This window comes from Rosa chinensis, chromosome 1 (genome assembly GCF_002994745.2).
Source record: "Rosa chinensis cultivar Old Blush chromosome 1, RchiOBHm-V2, whole genome shotgun sequence".
Classification (NCBI taxonomy): Eukaryota; Viridiplantae; Streptophyta; class Magnoliopsida; order Rosales; family Rosaceae; genus Rosa; species Rosa chinensis.
This window is the reverse complement of record NC_037088.1, coordinates 44,153,168-44,178,473: the sequence shown is the minus strand read 5'-3', so window position 1 is coordinate 44,178,473 and position 25,306 is coordinate 44,153,168. Positions and strand designations below refer to the sequence as shown.

The following is a 25,306-nucleotide window of genomic DNA, read 5'->3' as shown; positions in this document are numbered from 1 at the left end:
AGCAAAAATCCTTCCCATCAAAGATGAATGTTCTCTCTCTCTCTCTCTCTCTCTCGGTCTCAAGTACTAGTATTCTTGATCATGGTAACCAATTACATTAAATCAACCAACACAAGGCCGAAACATACTCACATTATAACTCAGCAGATAAAATAAAAGTTTAATTAGTAATCATTGTCGTCTCTGCGACTCTTAATTTATCATTTTCACAAATTATGGGTTTGACCAAAATTTTTCCTAAACTTCGGACTTGTTTGGAGGTACAGGCTAGGGTTTGGAAGAAGAACTTATTCGTTTGGAAACAAAAACAAAAAAAACACGTACAAGAATGAAAACAAAAATAAAAACAAAATGATAGTCAATCTTTTGGTTCACCAAAATAGACAAACTGAACTACAATAGTAGCATTGACCAGAAAGATACTGCAGGCATATACACCAGCCGCGCATGAAGAACTCTTTTCTTTTCACCCCAGATATCGCCTTGAATACCACTAAAAAAATTAACTGAGTGAAAAATAACAGTGTTCGATCTTCAGATGGTCTCCCTCGCCTCTCTATTCAGTTGGCGTTTCCTTATTGCAAATTTGTTGCAGATGGTAACATGGAATAGAATGGACTTGTTAATAATTTTGTTTGTGTTGCCCTCACTGCGCAGCAAATTATCTCATGACCAACCATGTTCACTCAGGATGGCACGCAGCAACATGGGGATGCTCTCCAAGTCTCCATCTAGCTCCAACTCCCTGTTTGAGTAATTAAGTTTCATATTAATTCCATCTAGCTCAACCTGCACTGTAGCTGTGAGGTAGATTTTCTCACCATCCTGTTTAAATTTGAACTTGTGAACCGAATCAAAGTATTTTTGTTTTGTTTGTTGGTTACACATTGAATGATAAAACTTGTGAAAGGCATCTGTTTATTTGTTGATGCAACATCATTATTGATTTACAGAATTTACAAATGAGAAAGAAGAAACGTTGGCCAATGTTAGCTCAGTTAAAGGAGCACAACTTGCGATGGATAGAGCTCAGTGCTTGAACTTTCTAGTGGAGTTACACTCCATTACATAACGAGACTAGAAAGATGGTCATGTGAGTATGGAGACATCAAATCCGACTAAGGGCCAGATCAATAGTTGAAGGAAACGTCAACATACCAACCAGATGATGGCTCTGAAGCCGCGATTGAAGTTCATATACTTGAGTCAACTCTGCCTCCTAAGTAATGAATGCATGTGATTAAAATCCAACATCTCCTTGAAAAAAAAAAGAAAAAAAAAAAAAGATAAGTGGTCATAAATAGAGCAACAAACGACCACAAATGATCAGGCTTTAGAAAAACACAAAACAAGTAAAACAAAATGCACTCATAATGCATATTGATAAACTTTTAACGACATACAGAGAACACGCCCCACGCGCGAAGCCAGAAGAGAAAATCTAAGTGTGAGTGTGTTCTCTCCAGACTTAACGCCGCGGGCACTCCAGCCGCTGCATTCCAGCCTGGGAGAGGTTGGTGGTCCGGAGTACAAGCATGGCTTTTCAGCAGAAGTGTGGTCTAAGGATGGTGGATGGGTTCTGGATCCCAGGTTTGGTAGATCGATCTAGATCTGACATACTCAGATCGTGGCAGAACGATGTTGAGGAGCAGGATGAGGTATTGGCAGTCGGTGGCGGGATCTGGTGTCACTAAGGATTCTAAAATCTGGGCAGCTGCTGGGGCTGCGAAAACATGGCAGTGTTATCCCCTAATGGGGTCTATTTTGCCTTGGGATTTGGTCTCTGACGTCAGCCAACATTAAGGGTTGTCTGCTGCGTGGCCTTGCGGTGCTGCGGCATGGGGATACGAGGCGACGGGGTGATGACTCCGGTGGCCGCTGGCAGAGGAATTAGTTGCATACAGCGCTAGCATACCTTGTTGGGAAAGTGGTGGTTGGGCCGGGTCTTTGGTGTTGGGCCGTCTTTGTTTCCTAGTTGTTTAGGGCTTAGTTGTTTTTTTACAATTGCTGTTTTGTTGACAATAAGTTTCTGCCATAGTTTGACAGTAGGATGGTGTGGGCTTTATGCCGATATTTGCACCTTGTGTGCCTTGTCTGCTCTAGGTAGGTGGCGAGTTCCTTGCTTTGTCAAATGGTCATTGCCGCCTAGTGGCAGGGTGAAGCTAAGTGTCGTCGGATTTATCTTCCGGCAGCAACATAATAGGAAAGCTGTGCAATTGGTAATTATGCTATGTTGTAATCATGTTACATATCGAGTTATCTTTCTGTTATGTCACCGCTATTTCAAAACAAATGGAGTAGCCAGTAGAGCACTCTTTGCTAATTGGTGCTTGTTTAAATACATGTATTTTGTAGAGATTCCTGATATTATTTTGGAACATACTCTAGTTGCTTATTGTATTCAGAGGTTTAGGCTCAGTGTCCCCCCCCCCTGTATTCAACAGTTTCATTAATTAAGGCTTGAGGGCAGCCGCACCAGCCCTTTATTTAAAAAAAAAATGCACTCATAATGCTAGTGAGATTTCAATTGTGACCTCAAGTTGTTGGTTAATCAAAATAACAAACATGTCACAACTCACCGACCAAAGTATCTTCTCTTTAATAGTAAATGTAACACTAAAAATGCACCATTATGTAGATTAACTTGATCTTAAACTCAAATATTGGGGCAATCATCAATGCAATCATTAATCATCAATACTTCTTTTAGGTTAAGCTTCGATTGATTGAGAACTTCCATGGTCGACCTCAGCTCAATTCATTGTAATCCAATGCAACCCAAAATTTCCAAATACATAATGACTTTTAGTGTTCTGTGATTCAATAGTGAACACTGCATGAAATTAAAAGTAAATTGGTACGAGTGGTGGGGATTTAGAATTTTTTTCTCTTTATTTCATATATTTTGCTTTAATAAACATTGGCAAAGCTGAAATTTCATCTTCTATATATCATGTCTTTTTTGAAAAGTTCTATTAGTCATACATAAATACATTGTCCATTTGAAAATTGATTGCTTAGTTTCTTCTCTTCACCGACGTCTGAAAAGCGCAAACCCAATGACTTTCTCGGCAAGTTTCCACCGCCAATGGTAAGAACCCTAACTCTCTCTCTCTCTCTCTCTCTCTCTCTCTCTCTCTCTCTCTCTCTCTCTCTCTCTCTCTCTCTCTCTCTCTCTCTCTCTCTCTCTCTCTCTCTCTCATCGCAGATATTAATCATCGCAGTATCTTCTCAGATATGAGTTTCATCAAAGGCCTCATCGACTCTTTAGGCTCCGTCTTCTCCAACTCCGCCTCCTCCTCCTCATACCCAAACCCTAGCGCTTCCAATTCTTCCGCCATGGACGGCGTAGCTAGGCCTGGAACTGCTTCGGTCACCAACAAGCGCGTGGCGTACAAGCTCAAGGGGTACTTTGATTTGGCCAAGGAAGAGATCGCCAAGGCTGTTAGGGCTGAAGAATAGGGCTTGGTTGAAGACATTGTTGGATACTATAATAGAGCCCAGAGAATTCTAGTCGAAGCTAGCTCCACTCCAGTGCCTTCCTTTATCAGTGCCAGGTTCTCAATTTTATCCTCAAGTTTTGATTCAATTGCATACTGTTGAAGTTGCTATGTTGATCTTGAAACAAATTGTAGGTAGCTAGTCTTGTGATTTTGAAGTATGTAGAAGTATAAAGGTTGATTATTTATGTTGTTACAAACTAGTTGGAAACATTGCGTGTGTGTGTGATTGGGTTAATGTTGCTGCAAATGAGCTATATTTGTTGTATGTTGTGAAGCAAAAGTGACATAAGCATTGTGTTTCGGTAGCGGTTTGATGGAAACCAGGGACGTAGTCAGGATGCAGGTTTGGGGTGGGCTAATTTAAGACTTGCTTACAATAATTTTTTTTTCTTTGTCGATAAAAATTCAATAGGTATTGACACTAAATTTCAAAGAAAGATTAATGGAGAATGTCGTAACCAAAGAAAAAAAGGGAGAACAAAATGTGGAAAGAGCAATGAAAAACATACAAGATTTTTTTTTTTTTTTGGTTACAAAGGGGACCTAAAGAGGCCCAGAAAACAGAACAAAACTAAAAATTAGCTAAGCATGACCACTAGAAGGTCCGACACCAGATCTTCTAACTCTAGTAGCTCCATCAAAATCTTCAAGAAAACCATTAGCAGCATGAACAGGAGGAGCATCAAATTCGATGACTCCATAAGCATGATCAATGCTACTCTTAGCAAGGCAATCTGCCACCATATTGCATTCACGATAGATGTGCTTTAGGGAGAAAGATTGAAACTTCTTGATCAAAGCATTGCAGCAATCAATCAGAGAGCCAAGAGGATGGATAGAAACATCACTATCAAGAATAAGTTTCACCAAAATTGCAGAATCCGACTCAACCTCGATCTTAGTAATATGACAAGCAAGAGCTTGCCTAAGGCCATAATACAAACCCCATGTTTCTGCATCCAAAACCTCACCAATGCCTAGGTTTACTTGAAACCCTTTGATCCAATCTCCAGAGGAAGATCTGATAACACCACCAGCACCAATTTTGCCAGACAAACTATTTCTAGTACCATCAACATTCAATTTACAAAAACCAATGGGAGGTTTTAACCAATTGAGTAAGTTGAGATTATAAGCCTTATCTAAATCTGCCTTAGTCTGAGCATTAATCCTTTCAGTAGCAGCAGAAGAGATCAACATACCAGGGTTTCTAGGAATTTGAAATTGGGCATCGAAAACAAACTTGTTTCTCCACTTCCAGATATACCAGCAAATAAAGACAAAGACTGAGCACCACTGAACTCCAACGCTTGTTTTAGTAGTGCAGTGGAGATGAGCATTTAACCAACCCTCCCAATCCATGTTAAAGGTGTTCCCAACAGATTCAGGCAAAGAGAAGGAGTTCCATATACGATAAACAGCAGGACAATCTTTAAAAAGATGAGATAATGACTCACTGGTTGTGTGACAAATAGGACAAGAGTCATCAAGAGTAAGATGTCTTCTAGCTCTCTGCACATTAGTCAGAAGCTTCCCATGACAGAGCACCCATAAAAAAGTCTTCAGCTTTGGGGGAATCGGCAGACTCCAGATGAATTTCCAAGGAGAGTTATTCTCAGTATAATCATTAAAAAAGATACCATAAGCAGACTTTACAGAGAAAGAACCATTCGACGTGCAACCCCAAATTTGAATGTCATCTCCACAACCATCAAACCCAGGAGGAATGTGAACAATTTGATTAACAATACCAGAAGGAAGAAGCGAGAATAGCAGGTCAATGTTCCAACCATTAGCATCCCAAAAAGAGCATAGAGTAATATTGCTATCAATAAAGGCACCAGGAAGAGCATAGTGTATGAGTGGTAGAGGAGGCAGCCAAATATCAATCCAGAATTTAATTTTCTTGCCATCTCCAACTCTCCAAATAAGTCCTCGTTTCAATAAATCAGTTCCATGGGAGACACTTTTCCAGGTACTCGAACAATCCTTTGGATAGTGGTAATCCTTGTCAAAGAGATCATCATTTTTAAAGTACTTTTCTCTATAAATTGTGGCCCACAAACCAGGGTCATTTTGAAAGATCCTCCATCCAGCCTTGGCTAGCATTGCCTGATTCATATCAGTAGCTTTTTTTACTCCAAGACCTCCAAGAGATTTAGGCAAGCAAACAATATCCCAGTTCACAAGATGCACCTTTTTCTTGCTCTCTAAATCACCCCAAAGGAAGTTTCTATTTATTTTGTCCAAATCAACACATATTGACATAGGTAATCTAGCAGTTTGCATGGCATAATTAGGAATGGCAGCAGTCACAGACTGAATTAGAGTTAATCGACCAGCTAAGCTCAAATTTTTGCATTTCCAAGCCGAAAGTCAACTTTGAACCTTATCAAGAATACTGGCATATGTAAATTTATTGACTCTTGAGTGAATGAGTGGCATACCTAGGTATTTTCCCAAATCAGAAGTGAGAGGAGACCCACAAATGGAACTGATATCAGTAGCAATGTCATTATTAGTATTAGGAGAACAAAAAATAAGAGATTTTTCATAACTCACTGCTTGACCAGATAACGAGCAGAAAATATCAAGGCAATTCTTGAGTATGCAGGCCCGTTCAACAGTAGCTTCAGAGAAAAGCATGAGATCATCCGCAAAGAATAAATGGGAAATTTGAGGTCCAGATTGTGAAGCTCTCACAGCTTTCCAAGCCCCAACATTAACAGTCGACTGAATTAAGTGGGATAGCTTTTCCATACACAAAACAAAAATGTATGGTGATAGAGGATCACCTTGTCTGATACCTCTCTGAGCATGAAAAGAGTCAGTGAGCTCACCATTGAAGCATATCTGAAAACTAGTGGATGAAATGCAGCTCATAATCAACTTGCTTAAAGGTTCAGGAAGAAGAGTTTCATATAAAACAGATTCAATAAATTTCCAGCTAAGTCTATCATAGGCTTTAGAAAGATCTACCTTCCAAGCAAAGAAACCCTTATGGCCAGTAGATTTTCTGAATTTGTAAAGGATTTCCTGAGCAATCATGATATTATCTGATATATGTCTTCCTGAAACATAGCTGACTTGATTGGGACTGATAAGCTTCTGCATCAAAGGTCTTATTCTTGCAACAATGATCTTAGAAATAACCTTGTAAATTGTTGTGCATAGACTGATAGGCCTGAACTGAACCATATTTTGAGGACCAGTAACTTTAGGAATTAAGGAAATAATAGTATCATTCAAGCCAGCAGGGATAATGCCAGAATTGAAGGCATTTTGCACAGTAGAAAAAACATCAGCTGAATAAACACTCCAAAATTTTTGATAAAATAATGCTGGAAATCCATCATAGCCCGGAGCTTTCAGGCCACCAATAGAGAACATGGCTTTCTTAACTTCATTCATGTCAACAGGAAGGCACAAATTACTCATATCAACATCATCAATGTGAGGAAAAAGCCATGGAATTAGGTATCTTGTATCAGAGAAAGTAGACTCAGAAAAAAGATTTTGAAAGAAATCGACAGCAATATTCTTCATAACTCCAATTTCAGTCTGCCAATGACCATCATTATCATAGAGCCCCTCAATTTTATTTTTCCTTCTTCTCACAAGCGTAGTTAAATGAAAAAACTTGGTATTTCTATCCCCTCCTTGCAACCACTTATCTCTAGACTTTTGTTTCCAAAACAAGTTTTCTTGATCCCTTAAAGTTTCATACTCTCTAATAAGTTCACTCTCAAGATTGATGAGAAAAGGATTACTATACCTGTCAGTAGCTTTCTGAATGCCACCAATGCGGGCAAGAAGATGCTTTTTCCGTTTAAAAATGTTGCCGAATATATTGATATTCCACTGCTGCAAATCATGGGAGAGGTCAGTGGTTTTTTTAACAAAGTCTCCACTGTAGGATTGCCAAGAGTCAGCAACAAAGGTAGAAAAGTCACAGTGAGTTAACCACATCGCTTGAAATCTGAAAGGAGTGACCCTTCTATTAACATAATTATTAGAATGTAATTGTAGCAGAATGGGACAGTGATCTGATTTCATTTTAGGAAGATGTCTGATGAAAGCCTCAGGAAAATGAGTTCTCCAATCGCAAGTACAGAAAGCTCTATCTAATCTCTCTTTAATTCTGTTGTTTGACCAGGTGTAGCAAGAGCCAAGAAACCCCATATCAATAAGAAAGTTGCTATCAACCCAATGCTTCAGACCTCCAATTCTACCAGATATAGTACCAAAGTTCTTGTCAACATAAGAATAGAGCTCATTAAAGTCTCCCATGAAAATCCAAGGAAGATGATGAGTGAAGGCTAGACGTTCCAAATACTTCCACAGATTACTTCTTACTGAATTGGTAGGGCTAGCATAAAGAGCAGTAAGCATCCAAGCAGTACCATTTGATTGAGAGATTTTAGCTGTGATTGACTGACAATTCATATCAACAATGTCAAGTTTCACCTGATTAGAACTCCAAAATAACCAAATGCCACCAGAAAAACCATTAGCTTCAACAATTTTATAATCAGTAAAGCCAAGAGATAACAAAGTATCCTTAGCTTTAGAAAACTGAACACGAGGCTCACAAAGAGCTAAAATGTCAATAGAATGTAGTTTAACAAGTCAATAATATCAGACCTAAACTTCTCACTTCCAGCACCTCTAGAATTCCAAAAAAGAATTTTATGCATTGAGCGTAGTAGGGAGAGTGAGGGTGGAAACCCAAATCATTGATCAACCATATCCTCCACAATGGAGGATACGATAGTGTTTTCAACAAGAGTCTCTGAAATATCAGTTTGAGCATGCTCATTAGCAAGGGCAGAACAAACCTGACCATTGCTAGAAGTACCTTCTCCAGATGAGTCCATAGCAGTACAAGAAGCAGTGATAAAATTATTCTCAGGAGGACAATGCCCAAAAGATGCAGCAATATTAACCTGAGGATGAGTATCTTGTACTGACGAACTAGAAGCATTGGAATTAGATTTACCTGTATTGCTGTGGTGATTTGAAATTTTGGTCTTTCTAACTTGATATGTGATGGTCCCTTTGCTCGAAGCATGACTAGAGCCACTCCCTATATTGAACCTTGGCAAAATTTGTTTAACAGGTGCCTTACCATTAGTAATGTCTTTCAAAGGTTTTTTCTGGGCAGTAGTGTTCTTGTTCTGGGGGATGGTCTTGGGAGGAATCACATGATTCCCAGAATCAGTAGAAGCCTTTTTCATCTTTTGTTGGACTTGTTTCCATTTGCTAACCACAACAGGCTCAGGAGTTCTATCATCTGCTACTAAGGTTTCAACTGCAGTAGGCTGTTCTTCTCTCAAAGCACCATTATCCCCTTCAGTATAAGTCTCAAGAAGAGCATATCTAGACCCAGATTGAGTAGGCATTCGATTAGGAGGAACTTTATTGGAATTGACCTTTTTGTTCTTGTAAGACATCAACATCCATGGGCCATGACCTGCAACTTTAGCTTTCACTTGAGATTCAACCCCTGTATCCATATCAGAAACTAGGCTAGAAATAGTAGTTCTAGTAATAGTATTATGACTCTTATCAGGTTTGGAAGTAGTAGCAGCAGGAATACTATTTGCTGAATCAGAGTTTACAGTTCCAACATTCTCCTCAGGATTGGTAGTATCATCAGTTGGGTTAGGAACAAAATGAGGGCAGCTAGCCTTGGCATGCCCATAGCAGCCACAATTAAAGCAGATAAGGGATATACCTTCATAGACAACACCATATGCAATTCCTTCAACTTCAACAAATGGAAGTAAGGGCTTCTCTAAATCAATTTCAATGCAAAACCTCGCAAATTTACCTCTGGATTGTGATAAAGTCATTTTATCAATCTTCACCATATCACCAAGAATTTTGCTAATACCAGAAAGTGTAAATTGCTTGAAGTGTCTAACAGGAAGTCCCAAAACTCTAACCCACACAGCCAGTTTATTAATTTTCTCAGTATTAGGATTGAAGTCAGGTCTCCATTGTTGCACTACCAGCGTCTGCCCAGCAAGAATCCAAGGACCACCAAACAAAGCCACATTCATATCCTCTTGCAAATTGAATTTTACAATGTAAAAATCATTAGGAAGATCAATTAAATGCCAGGGACCATGGGGATTCCATTTTCTCTTCAGAGCATTATACATGTAGCTATAGGCATTAGTAGCATTGGGTTTCCCCATAAGTTTGATTATAATAGCACACCTCCATTCTAAATTCAGCTTATCATTCACACGCTGTGAAAAGCTAATGTTTGGAGCAATGGTACCTGGAGTGATATGGTAGTCATCCGCAGTCATCTCAAAGTCTTCATATGCAGCGCTGCCATATTGGCTAAGAGGGTTCATCAATCGTGAAACATAGCTATCAGAACTTACAGGGAGAGGAGAAGCCACCTCAGATTCAGTAACCTTCACCGCCTGCAACTTGTCGCAAATTATATCATCAGATCGGAATCGCTTATTTAGGCTTGGAGAAACAAAATCTTCTCCACCACTCCCCGGTGGGAGGGCGGAGAAGGTGAAAACTGGTGGTGACGCCGTCACCAAGGCGGAGTAAATCGAAGGAGAACCGGCGATAAGAGATCGGAGAAGAGTTAACGGTCAGTAGCAAAGCCAATCGGATAAGGAAAGAAAGGTAGGCGCGTGGAGCGCGTTCACATAGCTCAGTCAAAACCTAGACGATCTATACAAGATTTCCATTTAAAAGAATAAATTTTTAAGAGATACTAATGGGGAGATTCTATTCATACCTCCAAAATTATTATTTGGACATCTTTCTTTTTCCAAGTTATAGTTGACTTTGTCAACTCATGTCAAATTATCAATTTTTTTTAGTTATAGAAATATATTCATCACAAGCCAGAATAGGCCGTTACATACTCTTCCGCTGTCATTTAAGGATATAGACAGACAAGAGGTTAGTGGTAGTACCCACAAGTGGTACGTACATATAGTCTTACTCATTATACATTCAAATACGTAGAGCCGGCAGATATCCTCCTTCGGTAATACTCCAGAGACACTAGAGAGACAATGGGTGCACATCAGTGCTTAGGTTCCTAAATACAAGGAATTTATTGTAAAAGACAAGCTAAAATATAGTAAAGGCCTATGGCAAAAACCCTAGCCCAAAATAGGCAGCCCAAGAGCATCTAAAGAGTGGTCCACCACAAGAGCCCATCAAGCTAGCCTGGTCTCAGCCCATCCACCCCAGACGACATGTTGTACACACAAGCCCAGCGGCTCCGCCTGACCCGCTCAGCTCCTCCCGACCCGTGCTGCCTTGATCTACTCCTCTGCGACCACCTGCCACTTCGACCCAAACCCATCGCAACACACGCCTACCTGAAGCATGCCGGACCACCATCGAAGCAAAATCCTTACCATCGACCTTGCACAGCACAACCACGTCACCGGTCAAGATGAGATTGAAAAACCCAAGCCGAGGCTTTCTGCAAATACAACGACCCCACCATCCAAGGAAACCAGCGAACCATATTGGATCGAATACCCGTTCGGCAGCAGACCCTAAGACGTTTGCGAGGCCGGAGGCCAGCACCCGTCGGGCGCCGCCGGACGAGGTCGAATTCTCACGGATGAAAACCGGGTTTTGTGTTTTTAGGGTTTCTCTCGAGGAAGAGAGAGATGTCAAATTATCAATAAGAACATAAAAAAGGGAGAAAAAAATAGTGTCTCTTTGTACCTCCACAAACAATTTCAACTTGGAGAAAACTTTCTCCTCCAACGTAAGCCCTAAAATATAGATCAAACTCTATGAAAGAAAGTAATGATTCCAATCCTCCGAATCCTTTACTACAATCTAGTAGAAAAACAAAGTGAGTACAATATTCAGATTCAATCCTTTTTGTTTAAAGACTGTGGACCAATTTTTGGATTGGAATGCGAGGACTAATGGTGCAGTTATGCATTTCTAGCCTTGGATTTCTTCTTTGGGTTGAGTGATTTTCCAAATATCTTACCACACAAAAAGACACCAAAACTTTGTGTTTTACTTTACTTTTTACTAATTTGCTTTATAAGATCCATCCATAATTGCAATTAGAATGCATCAAGTCTTGTGATTTATAAACTTATACTAGTGATGACATTTCAGAAGCAAAGATCAATACTCAAATTCCTATCAAACTGATTTGAATATTAGAATTAGGCCCCTTGTACCCTATTAATTTCGTTTAGTTTTCTGTTGGTCTCTTTACCAATTCCAGATTTATGGTGATCATATATCATAAGAAGAAGAAAACAAGTAAATCTGATTAATGATGGCTTCCACTATAATTAATCATCACAGAACTCTATCGATCGAGAGAGAGAGAGAGAGTACGAACTGCAGATTGTGAAATCTTCAAAAATTGAAAAATGTCAAACTACTGATTTTGGAGGTATGAATAGAACCTTCAAAAAAAAAAAAAAGGTTTTCATTGATTTTATTGGACAATGGGCATTGTGGGAAAATTAGGGAGGTATAGATAGCAAATTGGTTATTTGTAAAACTAAGTTGAAGGTCCATTAAGTAGAGAGGTCCAAATAGCAATTTTGAAGGTATGAATAGTACTAATAGAAAAACTGTAATAAAAGAAGGGGAAAAAGAGAAAAAGAGACAAAAACGAAGAAGAACAAGAACTAAAGAAAGAAAATGATGCAAAAAAGGAAGAAAGATATGAGTTAATAACAAAGAAAACAACTAGGGGACTCAAACCCAAGTCAGAATTTTAGAAAGAGTTAAAGAGATTTTCACTTTGCCAACTGAACCAAAGTCAGAACCTTGATTAAGTAGCATACTTATACCATACAAAAACTAGAAGAATTTTGGGTTGGGCTGTAGTCGAACTAGCCCTTCACTTGCCTTCATCCTTGATGGAATCTTATTGATAATGGTTGGCTTTTGTTCACTCCCTGAGACATTGCGTGTAAGTGTTGTGATTTTTTGAAAGGGTCCTTGACCCAAAGCCTCAAAATGAGCAAAAATTATCTCACTTACCCCAGTAACATATTTTTGTTCCTACTTACACAATTTAACACAAAATAACCATTTTACCCTCAACTCAATTAAAGAATTACTACTATTGCCACTGTCCTCTCTCTCTCTCTGCAACGCGACCCCGTCGCCGGCAGCTTCTCCTCTCTCTCTCTGTCTAGCTTTCTCGAGCTTCGTAACGATGGTCAGGGAGTCGCCGTACCAAGAAAAATGTATGCCGGTGACGACGAACTTTAAGTCTGAAGAAATCGACATCAAGCTTCGGTACCGTAGTCGTACAATTCAACTCGAGGAGGTGGATGTGGAAACTATGTGGAAGTGCAGCAGCCACTTCAGTGTCTGCAGGGGACTCTCGTGCCATCGTTTCTGTCTAAGACGTTTGATTTGGTGGATGACACGTCGCTGGATTTGATCATATCGTGGGGTTCTACTGGAAGAAGCTTTGTGGTTTGGGACCCTGTGGAGTTTGTGAGCCTTGTCTTGCCTCGGAATTTCAAGCACAAAAATTTCTCTAGCTTTGTTTGCCAGCTTAATACTTATGTGGGTATCAGCCTCTATTGGCTGATGTTATTCTGTGACTTGGGTGCCCAGAGCATTTTTTGCGTGCCCAAATCAGATTTTTTTTTTATAAGTAATGGGGCAGAAGGAAAGAAAAAAAAGTTTTGAATATCTATTGGGGGACAATAAACGTTTTGAATTGATATAATCTCTTCATTTTTTTTTATCAAAGTTTTATTTGTTTAATTTTAGGAATATTAGTTTCTATTCCGGAGATTGAAAGTTCTACTGGAGGGAAATAGAGGTTTATTGCCCCTCTATTAGGAGGCAATAGACGTCTATTGGGGGGGGGGGGGGGTAATTGGGGGCAATAAACCTTTCCGGCGACTTATGAAATCTTCGACGACCTCTATGGGGACCTACGGCGAAATTTTCAGAAAAATCCGGTGGGCGGCAACCGGTGATCGGATTCCCGGCAAAAGTTGGCCGGAATCTAGTGACAGGATTCCAAAGAAATTTAGCCAGAATCCATCAACTGGTGACCGGAATCCGGCAGCCGGTGACTGGGCTCCGGTTAAGTCTCTCTCTCTCTCTCTCTCTCTCTCTCTCTCTCTTTAAGTAACAAAGGAGTGAGGGTAAAATAGTCTCAAAAATAAATTTAAAAAAAAAAAAAAAAAACTTAACGAGGTATTAGGGAAGACTTCCTTAGAGTGTTTTGGGTTAGGAATAATTAAAAAAACTTAATGGGGTAAGTGGGAAAAAAAACCCCTTAGAAATGGGGTAAATTGACAAAAACCATTTTTGAAATTGCTGGTCTTGTGGCTAGTTGCCATAATGAGCTCATTAAAATGATGGGGGTGGTAACTGGTAAGATTTTGAACGAGGTGGAAAAAGTAATCATTTTTCCTCAAAATGTTTTTTTTGGTCAAAAAAAAAAAACATTTTGATAAGATTTCCTCAAAATGTTGTTATATGGAATTTTTAATGTATGATAGGGTCGACTTGGAAACTACAGTTGCTTAATACTCAATTTCAGAGCAAATAGGATGTTTGTTGTTTTGGCTTAGTCATGTAATCTAGAATGACAGCAAATAGGATGTTTGTTGTTTTGGCTTCGATTATGCCTCGAGCTACTACATGTTTGCAAGCTGTTTCTAATGATGATATGCAGCATTGGCATGAGAGATTTGCACATTTGAGCCTCAAGGGCCTTAGAACTCTTCTTTACAAGAGGATGGTGGTGGGTTTACTAAAGCTTGCAGCCTCGACCAAAGTATATTCTGATTGCATGAAAGGGAAGCAACATAGAGAGGTCATTCCAAAAAGAAGCTTGTGGAGGGCATCATAGACTCTTCAACTTGTTCACACCGATATTTGTGGACCAATAAAGCCAGAGTCTCACAGTGGAAGAAGGTATCTGATTAATTTCATTGATGATCATAGCCGAAAAACTTGGACTTATTTCTTAATGCAGAAGTCCGTAGCTCTTGGGGTGTTTAAGAAGTTTCGTGCAAAGGTTGAAAGAGAGAGTGGCAATGTCATCAAATGCCTGAGGTCTGACAGAGGCAGCGAGTTCACCTCCTCTGAGTTTAATCAATTTTGTAGTGAGAATGGGATTGCTAGACAGTTTACGGCATCATACACACCACAGCAGAATGGTGTGGCGGATCGAAAGAATCGAACAGTCATGAATTTGGTGCCCAGCATGCTTATAGGAAGGAAGATTCCCAAAGACTTTTGGCCAGAAGTAGTAAATTGGGCTATTCATGTCCTAAATCGGAGTCCATCTGCAGCAGTGAAGGAGGTAACACCTGAAGAAGCTTGGAGTGGCAACAAACCCTTTGTTGACTACTTTCGAGTTTTTGGATGCGTTGCCTACGTCCTTGTTCCTGATGCAAAGGGATCAAAATTGGAGGACAAGAGTATTAAGTGCGTCCTATTGGGAGTTAGCGAAGAGTCTAAGGCGTACAGGTTATACAACCCGGATTCGAAGAAAATAATAACAAGCAGAGATGTGGTGTTTACTAAAAATGAGTTTTGGGATTGGAAGAGAAGTGAAGAGGAACAAAAGAAAGATATTCTGGAATGGGGAGATGAAGAGGAAGAAAGTGAAGAAATCCAAAGTGGTGATGAAGAAGAAGTTGCAGAAGGCCTAGACAGTATCACTCCAATAAGTTCAGCAGGAGAAACAAGTGTTTAAGCACCTGCTAGTCCAGTTCAAGGGAGGAACAAGCGTGAACCAGTTTGGATGCAAGAATACGAGTCCGGTGAAGGGTTATCTGAGGAGGAGAATGAAGCTCAAAATCTGGTTATGTTTACTACCTTTGAAGACCCTGAAACTTTCGAAGAGGCCGTGAAGATTGATAAATGGAAAGAAGCAATGAAACAGGAAATCAAGGCCATTGAAGAAAACCAAACTTGGGAGTTAACTACACTGCCAAAAGGTGCCAAGAAGATTGGGGTGAAGTGGGTGTTTAGAACAAAGCTAAATGAGAAGGGAGCAGTAGACAAGTTCAAGGCTCGGCTTGTTGCGAAAAGCTACGCACAACAACATGGAATTAACTATCAAGAGGTGTTTGCTCCGGGGGCTAGATGGGACACAATCAGAGTCAATCTTGCTTTAGTAGCTCAAAAAGGCTGGTGTGTTTATCAGTTAGACGTAAAAAGCACTTTTCTACATGGGGAGTTGACTGAGGATGTGTTTGTTGATCAGCCAAAAGGGTTTAAAAGAAAAGGTGAAGAACACATGGTGTATAAATTGAGGAAGGCGCTATATGGGCTCAAGTAAGCTCCCCGGGCTTGGTACAGCCAAATTGAAGGTCATTTTATCAAAGAAGGGTTCGAGAAATGCTACTGTGAGCACACCCTATTTGTGAAGACTGAGGTTGGAGGTAACATTCTTATGGTAAGTCTCTATGTGGATGACTTGATTTTTACTGGCAATAATGAAGATATGTTTGTGAGATTTAAGCACTCAATGATGAAGGAGTTTGCTATGTCCGATCTTGGAAAAATGAAGTACTTTCTTGGAGTTGAAGTCATTCAAAAGAAGCAAGGGATATTCATCAATCAAAGAAAGTATGCACTTGAGGTATTAGGGCGATTTGGAATGTATGATAGCAATTCAGTGAAGAATCCAATTGTCCCTGGGTGTAGATTGTCTAAAATTGGAGGAGGAGCTGTTGTGGATGCCACGGTGTACAAGAAAATGATTGGAAGTTTAATGTATTTAACGGCTACGAGGTCGGATCTCATGTTTTCAATGAGTTTGATCAGCAGGTACATGGAAAGGCCTACTGAGCTTCATTTACAAGCAGTCAAGAGAGTCTTTAGGTACCTAAAAGGTATGGTTGGTCTGGGAATTGTGTATAGAAGAGGAGTTGAAGGTGACTTGAGAGGATATGCAGACTCAGATTATGCTAGTGATGTTGATGATCGCATGCGCAAGAGTACATCGGGCTGTGTATTCATGATTGGTCTGGAGTTGTGTCATGGTCATCAAAGAAGCAGTCGGTGGTGTCTCTATCAACAACTAAAGCTGAATTCATATCAGCTGCTCATTGTGCTTGTCAAGCTGTGTGTCTAAGGAGAGTGCTTGAAAAAATGGGACAACCACAAAGTAAGTGCACTATACTCTGCTGTGATAATAATTCAGCTATTAAACTTGCTAAAAATCCAATTCTACATGGAAGAAGTAAGCACATAGATGTGAGATTTCACTTTCTACGTGACTTAACGAGGGATGGAGTTGTTGAATTAGAATACTGCAATACTGAAGAGCAATTCTCGGACATCATGACAAAGCCACTGAAATTAGAGTCCTTTCTGAAGCTTCGTGACAGACTGGGAATGAGATTGGAATTGGAATAAACGGCTTGCACTTCTGTGCAATGTAGTTTAAGGGTGGATATGTGAGGCATACAGTTGGTCTTATTTTACTGTTTTACTTGCTGTGTTTCTGTTAATAACCAAATCCCTATTTCTTGGGGTTTATTGTTAGTGTTGTTAGTGTTGTTATCATTTGAATCGGTCTTAGACCTTGAATCACGTTTAGGGATAATGTTCAACGTGGTGTTTAGTTTGTTTTCCTATTCCTGTAAACGGCTTGTATAAAAGCCAACCTTTGTGATTCAATAAAGGTGTGCTTCATCCTCAAAACTATCTTGTGATTTGGTATTATAATTCTTAACAATCAGCAGCAAGAAATTTGCAGCACGAACTTGCTACCGGCGATGGATAGGGCAACCTCTGAGCTCGCTGCATGAACCAGAACTCCAACCTAGCTGCACGGAGAACGTCGATCATGGTGGCGCTGGGCAACTACTCAAAAATCCTCGTGGGTTGGAACGACGAGTGCCGGAAAGATAACAGCGACGATGGGGAGGCTGCGGAGGCTCGGATAGTCGATCAATAGAACGACGACGAGAAAGTCGGAGTGGCTGGAGCTCCGACCGGAGCTTCTCGTCGTCTTCAATCTTGGACTGCATCTCCGGCGCAGCGATTGCAGAGAGATAAACCGAAGGTGGAGATCGGGGAGGAGAGAGAGAGGAGAAAGAGACAGGTTGCTGGCAGCGTGGAGAGGAAGAGAGAGAGATGGGTTGCTGGCAGCGTGGAGAGAGAGGAGAGAGGACAAAGTGGCATCATGTAGTTTTTAAATTAGGTGAGGGGCAAAGTTGTCATTTCTCTTTAAATTGGGTTAGTGAGAATAAAAATCTGTTGCTGAGGTAAGTGGGATGACTTTGGTTCATTTTGGGGCTTTTGGTCAATGACCCTTGTTAACCAAATAGCCACCCTCAAGTATAAGGGGTACAAGTAATAGTATAGGGATTTAAGAAAGGTTGTCGAACCCACGAGGATTGGATTCCTTTCACTATCTAGGGTGTTAACCTAAGGAGAGCTAGAATATGCAAATGTACAATCACAAACCTAAATTCACAAGGAAATCTAGGCTCATAGTGAGTATGTGCATTGTGGTGATAGTGAAATTGTTTGTTGGATAGAGTAGTGAACCAAATTAAATTAAATGCTCAAATGTAAACTAAATTACTCTAAACTAAACTAGTAATATAATGGATGAAGTTAGGGGTTGGATTGTCTACCACTAACCTCCCTTACAAGTATTGAAGTTCAAATACAAGTGATGCTATTCTAATTTCCCAATTACCCTCTTTGCATCCGGATAAGACTACAAAGGCTTAAACTCCTTTTATTTTATCAATTTCCACCGGATAAGTGCGAAACTAACTACCCAAGAACAAGTTATATTACCGGATAAGTATCAATTCCTTGCTCCTAGATGCATAAAGATTTGAGTTTAGATAATCAAGCAAGCAAACCAATCCTAGATCTAGGTGATTTTAACTCACTACCCTCACATGCACATAGAGGATGCTATCATGCTATTAATGTTCAAGGTTAACTACTCCCTAAACATTTTTTTATGAGATGACAAACACAACACATTCAAAATAGTTAAGTTTGAATGAATGCATTCACTTCTTGAATTAGCAGATGAAGATGGAAATCACAAATAACAACAAATGTCAATTAAAACATCAATTCATACAAGTTTGGCTATGGCTTTTAACCCTAGCCCCAACAAAGTAACTACTCACTCATAATCATACAAATTGGCATCAAATCTATAAAGTAAATCAAGGTAAATTAAAGAGTTAAGGGAAGAAAGAACTAGTTGAAGCTTGACAAATCAATGGGTAGCTTCTCCTTCATTTTTCTCCTTCAATGCTCCTTGAATCCTCCTTGATGGTGGAATGGATGGATAATGAACTTCTTGATAGTGATGATGAATGAAATGGTGATGAAGATATGATGCTCCTTTAGCTAACTTTGAGTGGTGGTGATGAAGTTTATGGTGGTGGAAAATGGTAGTTGTGGTGGTGATGATGGAGTAGATTGGGTATTGTGGGTTTGGATTTTGGGAGGTGGAGATAGACGTTTTGTGAAGGAGATGAAGAGAGAAATCAGATGTAATGGGATGAAGGAATTGGTTTATTGAGAGTGAGAGGAGAATGTGTTTAAATAGGGAAGAAAAAGAAGAGTGAAATGATGAGAGAAAGAAAAATAATGAAAGTGGAGTATGGGAGTGGTTTGTAAAATAAGTAAAAGATGGGGTAATGATGAAATGAAAGCAAAGCATGAAGGTGCAGAAACATGGAAGTGATGATGATCTATTAAAGAGAATGGAGTAGAAAAATATATCCAAGGAAAAAGAGAAAAGCATCTAGCTTTCTTCATGTGGGTAGGAAACATGAACATGTGAATATTGAGCTGGTTTTAGGTCAGTTTCTGCCCCTTTATTCCTTCAATTATTTCTCCACCAAAAGTTCAGATTTTGCTCGTGACTTCTTCATAACAAATGTTCCTTTATGAGTGTAGATCATCTTGCTAGAATTTCAAAGCTTTTGGAATAGTGGTTGGGCCGGAAATGCTACTGGACTCCTTACAGGTCTAGTTTTCTAGTTTTGCTTCTGCAGAAAATTGGACTGATTGTTTGAAGGCCTTCCACTTCTATCTGGCTCTTGCACTCTTCATAAGAAATGTTTCTTAGGATGTCTATAATTTATCTGCAGAGTTTCAGCTATTTAGAGTTCATTTGTTCAGGCAGCCGCTCCTTCTTCCTTGTCTAGCTCACTTTCTCCTAGCCGGAGTAATAAAATATTCTAAGGTTGACTTTTTAGTGCATTTCCATTCTTCTCCATCATTTCCTAGCATGATAAGGAAAACATAATAAATATATATATAAATAAACACAAAGGTTAAGCAAAAATATAAGATTAGGGAAATAATGAAATCGGGTTAGTCAACATTAAATTTGGACTTTAGAACAAGTAATTTTCATGTTTTAGGGCACAAATATGTATATGAATTATGATTCAACAACCCTTTGATTAACGTGTTGTCATATATTAACTTCTACTACAGCAATATGAGCTTCTTATGGTTGAGATCAAGTCGAGCAAGAGTACCAATGCATGAAGCGAGTTAATGACCATATCGGATTGATCTACATGATTGTATAGATAAATTAATGTACCATAGATGAACCCAGGTTATAAAGGTAGTTTGGTCGTTTGCATGACGAAGAGAAGAGAGAGAAATTTCTGGATCAATCCAATAGATGTAAATACGGGTTCCAAAAAAAAAAATGAAATTTTACAATTTTAGATTACGATGTCGTATGTTTTGGGCCTATAATATGTTATTTTCAAAACGTAAGAGCAAAATCGAACCAAACTCAATGACCGTATCTGTTTGTGCAAGTATTATACCGAAAAAACAGTTGGGTGGTATCAAATTAGTTGTAGTGTATCCTCCTAAACTTGATAACCTTGATGGAGATGTTTTAGAGCCTAGCATTGAAATTTCCTCTTTCGGTTTGATGCTTGATTTACTATCGAATTTAATAAATCCATCGTTCATAGTCCGGCATATATGATATTGTTTGATTGTGCAAAGACAACGAGTAGCGGATAAAAGGACGATCCAAAATCCAATGAAAATAAGATCGTATCTGCGGTCACGATCTTCTCATCCCATTTCTTATTAATTAGGAGGCACATCCTGATATTTCAATTGAAAATAAAATCGAATCAGCGGTCATGATCTTCTGATCGATGTTCATGGATGATAATCTGAAAATACAAGGACATAAACTGTTTTCTGGAGAATGGGGATTGCAGTGCACTGATCAATCCTTACTGGGCAGCAGAAACCAAAATAACAAACTAGACACCAGATTTTGGTTACGCAGTGAAAACCTCAAATATGAGATTAAAAATACTACAGGGCTCTTACTCTTGAGAACCCAAAATAATAATCATCTTATTCAAAAGGATATGTTCTTGTACAAACTTGTATAGCACTTGCTCGGCTATAAGATTTAGACAAAAGCTAACTCTAAGTTTGTCTTCCTTCTAGAACTTCTTCACTTGAATGATCCTCAAATCTTGTTCTTCTTTCTTCATAGTCTCTCTACTGATCTCGAGAAAGTATTATCATATGAAACTATGATCACAAACACTTATACATGGATCAAGTGTTTTGACTCTTTGTGAGGACTCAATCTCAAGCGAACATGCAAGACTCTACCAAATATTCTTGCGTCTCTCGGTTATCTCCCTTTGCCGTCTGTTTTTCCTTCTTATCATGGTTAGCTAACGTGTTCACCAAAACAACCAAAAACAGCTAATTACCCTAATCCACCTTCTACAAGGAAAAACAAATCTTTGTGTTAATAACAAATATATATAATTAAGGATACCAAATCCTAAAATATTAGGGAAATTAATAATCAAATATGGCACACAGAAAAATATCTTTAAATAACCAAAAGATATTAAACCCATTAACCTCAATGATACTTTCCCGTTTTGTATGGAATGCCAACACACAAAACTTGTACCTACATAATCTCATACACTCTAAAATGAGACGCTATCGGGTTTAATTAGGAACAATTTAACAAAGCTTGACACTAAGTAATACTTTACCAACTTACATACTTGCAGATTTACATATGAACACGAGGGACCGAGGGTACGGTGTTTACACTAATTATTACCGCATTGTAGATTGTCTACATCTCAGAATACAGGTGAGATTCAACTGTACAAATGCGATCGATTTACTTGTATGAGTCCATTGTCCTTCGAACTGCAAGCATGGGGAGACTGCCATCAATGTGAAGGGTGAACGTGGTCCTGTAGTTCACTTCTTTTCCTTCATCGGCCAATTTGAAGCGGAAGAAGTAAAGAAGAGCCATTGCTACTATCTTCATCTGCCGGTAGGCAAAGTCCTTCCCTAGACAGATCCGAGGACCAGCCTGCAAATAGCACAAGTAAAACTGCAGTATTAGTGAGAGTTTGGATGTTGAGATATGTGACAAACAAGAACAGAATGTACGATACATACATAAAAAGCGACAAATTTGAAAGGTGATTCAGCCTGGAAAATTCCATCCTTGAGCCATCTTTCAGGTCGGAAATCCTCTGCATCTTTTCCCCAAATATAAGGCATCCTGCCCATGGCATAGGCCATATAGTATACTCCATCTCCTTTTTTCACTTTAAAACCATCAGGAAGAATGTCATCTATCATTGCATGTCTACCATCCTTGCAGAAAGATAAAAGCCATGAAGATAAAGACACATCTCAGCAATATTCATCTTAAATATTTACAATTAGGATTAGTACATGACAAGTTTTTTATTGGAAATTTGAGTATACATACCACAGGAACTGCAGGGTATAGCCTCAAGGTCTCTGTTAGTGTTGCATGAAGATAATGCATTTGTTCAAGAGTTGCATCAGTTATACTGGCCACAAATTCATCGACATTAGCTTCATGATTCAGACCGACAACATCCCTAACTTCTTGTGAAGCTTTTTCCTGTATTAGAGGGTTCTTGCTGAGCATGTAGAAGAACCATGATAGTGTATTTGCACTTGTATCTTTCCCAGCAATCATAAAATTCAGAATTATATCACTTAGATATTTATCTTTCATCTCCTCTGGATTCTTTTCACTCTCCAACAGAAACCGTGAGACAATGTCCTCCTTATCATCCTACGGAACACAGCAAAAATTCAATATTTCATGAGTAAAATCAAAGATTTTCTTTTTTGGTTAGTAAACTAGGCGAAGTTCTGTGAAGATTCTAAAATGCAAAATTCACTTACACCATGTTTCTGGCCAGCTAGCAATTCCCTCTTGCTCTTGATAAGTTGGTGCACAAAATCACGTATGACTTTGACGTACTTTTTAAGGGTGGCCTCAGAACCAATGTTGAGAAACCTTTTCAATTTCCAGAGGGGATCAACAAAGCGCCAAGAGGTTAGAGCAGTCGACTCATCAAAGGCCTTCATGAATTCTATCCCTTCTTTGCTTGACCCTTCCAAGCAATTTAGTTCTACTCCAAACCCAACTTTGAATATGGAATCCATGGTACACCTCATAAGCAAGTCCTACAAAAAGAATCATATGCAAGAAAAAGTGAGTATTTGGTATTTGGATCACAGTAAGCTATTTATTGATGTTTACACACAATATGTGCCTATCCTTTTCAGTTTTCTCGATCATGTTCTATATTCAGAGACAAATTGGAAATGCTAAAACTTTTGGGACAACATACTGAAATTGTCTAGAGAGGAAAATATATTGTGTTTGATCAGAAGAATTTTGGGATGTGAAAGTTATAATGGTATTAACTTTTCTTCTGGACTTCCTAACTTTACAAGCTTAGCTCAGCAATCTAAATTGATTAACCGATTAGCTATATACCAAAACCAATTTGAACAAACAAGCGCTGAACAAGTCTACAAGAGTTATGACTAACTATGGTTCATTTTATTATCAAATAAAAACTAGTACAGAAAATTGAATCTTGTGGTTTAAGATTTCTCACCTGCATATCAAAAATCCCGTTTGAATCCGAAAACTCAAAAAAAAATTTCACCAATTTTGCAGCACTTCTTCTAAACACAGAACAGCTGAAATCTCTAAGAACCCTGGTTGAGAACTCATAGCTTGCAAGCTTCCTCTGGTGTTTCCACTTTTCTCCATCAACATTAAATATCCCTTTCCCAAAAACATCACACATGATTTCCTGACTTATCACGCCTTTTGAATAATGTGCAAAGTTGGTATTGACAACATGTTCGATGTTTCTTGAGTCGGTTGTGTATATGAAACTCAGGTCCGGAGCCAGAATCCGGTGAGTTGGGGTTCCTCTGGCCACTCGGGTTTGGTAGTCATAGAGTTTTTTGTAGTAGTAGAGCTGGTGAAAGACTGTGCCTTTCACTGGTGCATAGTTTCGGTCTCCGATGGATTTGCCTCTGAAGATTCTGAGTGTGAGGAAAGAGAAGAAGGCTAGGAAAAGAGAGAGTACTGAAAATATGAAGGTGCAGATGAAGTATAGGAACCCCATATCTGTTTAAGGTGATGGGAGGCAGAGGAAGCTAGCATAGAGAGAGTGAAACAGAGTTTTGGATTGTTATAGTTGAGTTGTATGGAAAAACACAAACGTATGGTTTACAATTTTTCTTTGTATTGAATTGTGTTGTTATGTTTGAACCTTTACGTGAAATATATAGACAAAGAAAAGATAAAGAAACTGCAGCTATCTTGACTAGCTATTTTTGTCATATCTTGACAATAGCATACCACCAAGATATCCATATCTTGATTCTTGACTATACCACCAAGATATCCATGCTCCACATGCAGAAGAGAAAGAAACTGCAGCTGTCTTGACTATTTGTGACATGCTGCAGCAGCTCCACATACACAAGATAACCATATCTTGATTATACCACCAAATCTTCAATAAGTTGATTGCCATAGAACTGCAACCAGAATTTTTGTGAAGACAAATTACTAAATTTAGACAACACTATATCTAAAGTCTAAACTGGTCTAGACTCTAGATCACATGTGCTTTGTACATATAGAAATATTACTTGTATTTAAAGGATCAACCACTTGGAGAACGTGAAACCATTTTTTTTTTTTTTCGATGAAGAGAACGTGAAACCTCTGGTCAGTCTTTTCTCCAAATGAACAGATTTTGTAGCATAGCGTCAACATACTCCACCATGGCTTCGTGAAGGAACCGAATAAGAAGCTAGGACAGAAAGGTAAATCTGGCAAAAAATAAAATGGAAAAATAGTCAAAGCATTAATCATAAGGATGGTACAGAATTTCTATCTTTAGAATAGAGAATTTTTGTGATGGAAAAATAGTCAAAGCATTAATCACAAGGATGTTACAGAATTTCTATCTTTAGAAGAGAAATTCTTAGGTGGGTTTCCCCATCACGTGGATTTAGGGCCACCTACTCAAAAGAAATGAAATTTTCCATCTTTTTCGAAACTGCCCCTGCTCTCTAAAGTGCAATACCCAAAACACTCTCCCTGTGGGGCAGTGATTGGTCCTCCCCACCACGTGTCCATGCGGGTGCCCTACGCAAGATTCTCTCTCTTTAGAATAGAGAATTTTTGTGATGCGCCCACCGTTATCAAGTGCAACTGCCAACTGATTCGAATGGCTTAGAGCATCAGCAGTGTGGACCCAATTTTGGGTCTAAAAGTTAAATTTAGGTCCAAAATCTGATGAAATTAGCTACAATGGATCTGAAAAATTTGGACTCTTTTAGCTTGAAACTTTATTAAATAAATCGATGAAACTTTAATACAATGGATCAGACACTTTAATATTTAAGCAATGCCATAAAGTTTTACCGAGTTAAACAAAAAAGACAATCACACC

At 39.0% G+C, this 25,306-nt stretch overlaps 2 protein-coding genes across 3 annotated transcripts; both read right to left on the bottom strand.

The window, feature by feature from the left end:
- Window positions 1–8,125: 8,125 nt before the first annotated feature.
- Window positions 8,126–9,808, bottom strand: LOC121051046. The gene is made up of 2 exons (XM_040512884.1): window positions 9,337–9,808; window positions 8,126–9,240 (listed from the first exon to the last, which is right to left on the bottom strand). Exons 1-2 carry the CDS (start codon window positions 9,704–9,706, stop codon window positions 8,237–8,239), a joined length of 1,374 nt encoding a protein of 457 aa, XP_040368818.1. The 5' UTR covers window positions 9,707–9,808; the 3' UTR covers window positions 8,126–8,236.
- Window positions 9,809–21,034: 11,226 nt separating this feature from the next.
- On the bottom strand, window positions 21,035–24,082 carry LOC112181724 (cytochrome P450 704C1). 2 transcript variants are annotated; one of them, XR_005804907.1, is made up of 6 exons: window positions 23,444–24,082; window positions 22,719–23,003; window positions 22,270–22,605; window positions 21,951–22,151; window positions 21,601–21,861; window positions 21,035–21,245 (listed from the first exon to the last, which is right to left on the bottom strand). XR_005804907.1 is itself a non-coding variant. In XM_024320112.2 (5 exons), exons 1-5 carry the CDS (start codon window positions 23,963–23,965, stop codon window positions 21,664–21,666), a joined length of 1,542 nt encoding a protein of 513 aa, XP_024175880.1. In that variant the 5' UTR covers window positions 23,966–24,082; the 3' UTR covers window positions 21,467–21,663. The 2 variants fall into 2 exon arrangements, 1 of the variants encoding a protein (XP_024175880.1); XM_024320112.2 differs by lacking the exon at window positions 21,035–21,245 and having other exon boundaries at window positions 21,467–21,861.
- Window positions 24,083–25,306: the final 1,224 nt, after the last annotated feature.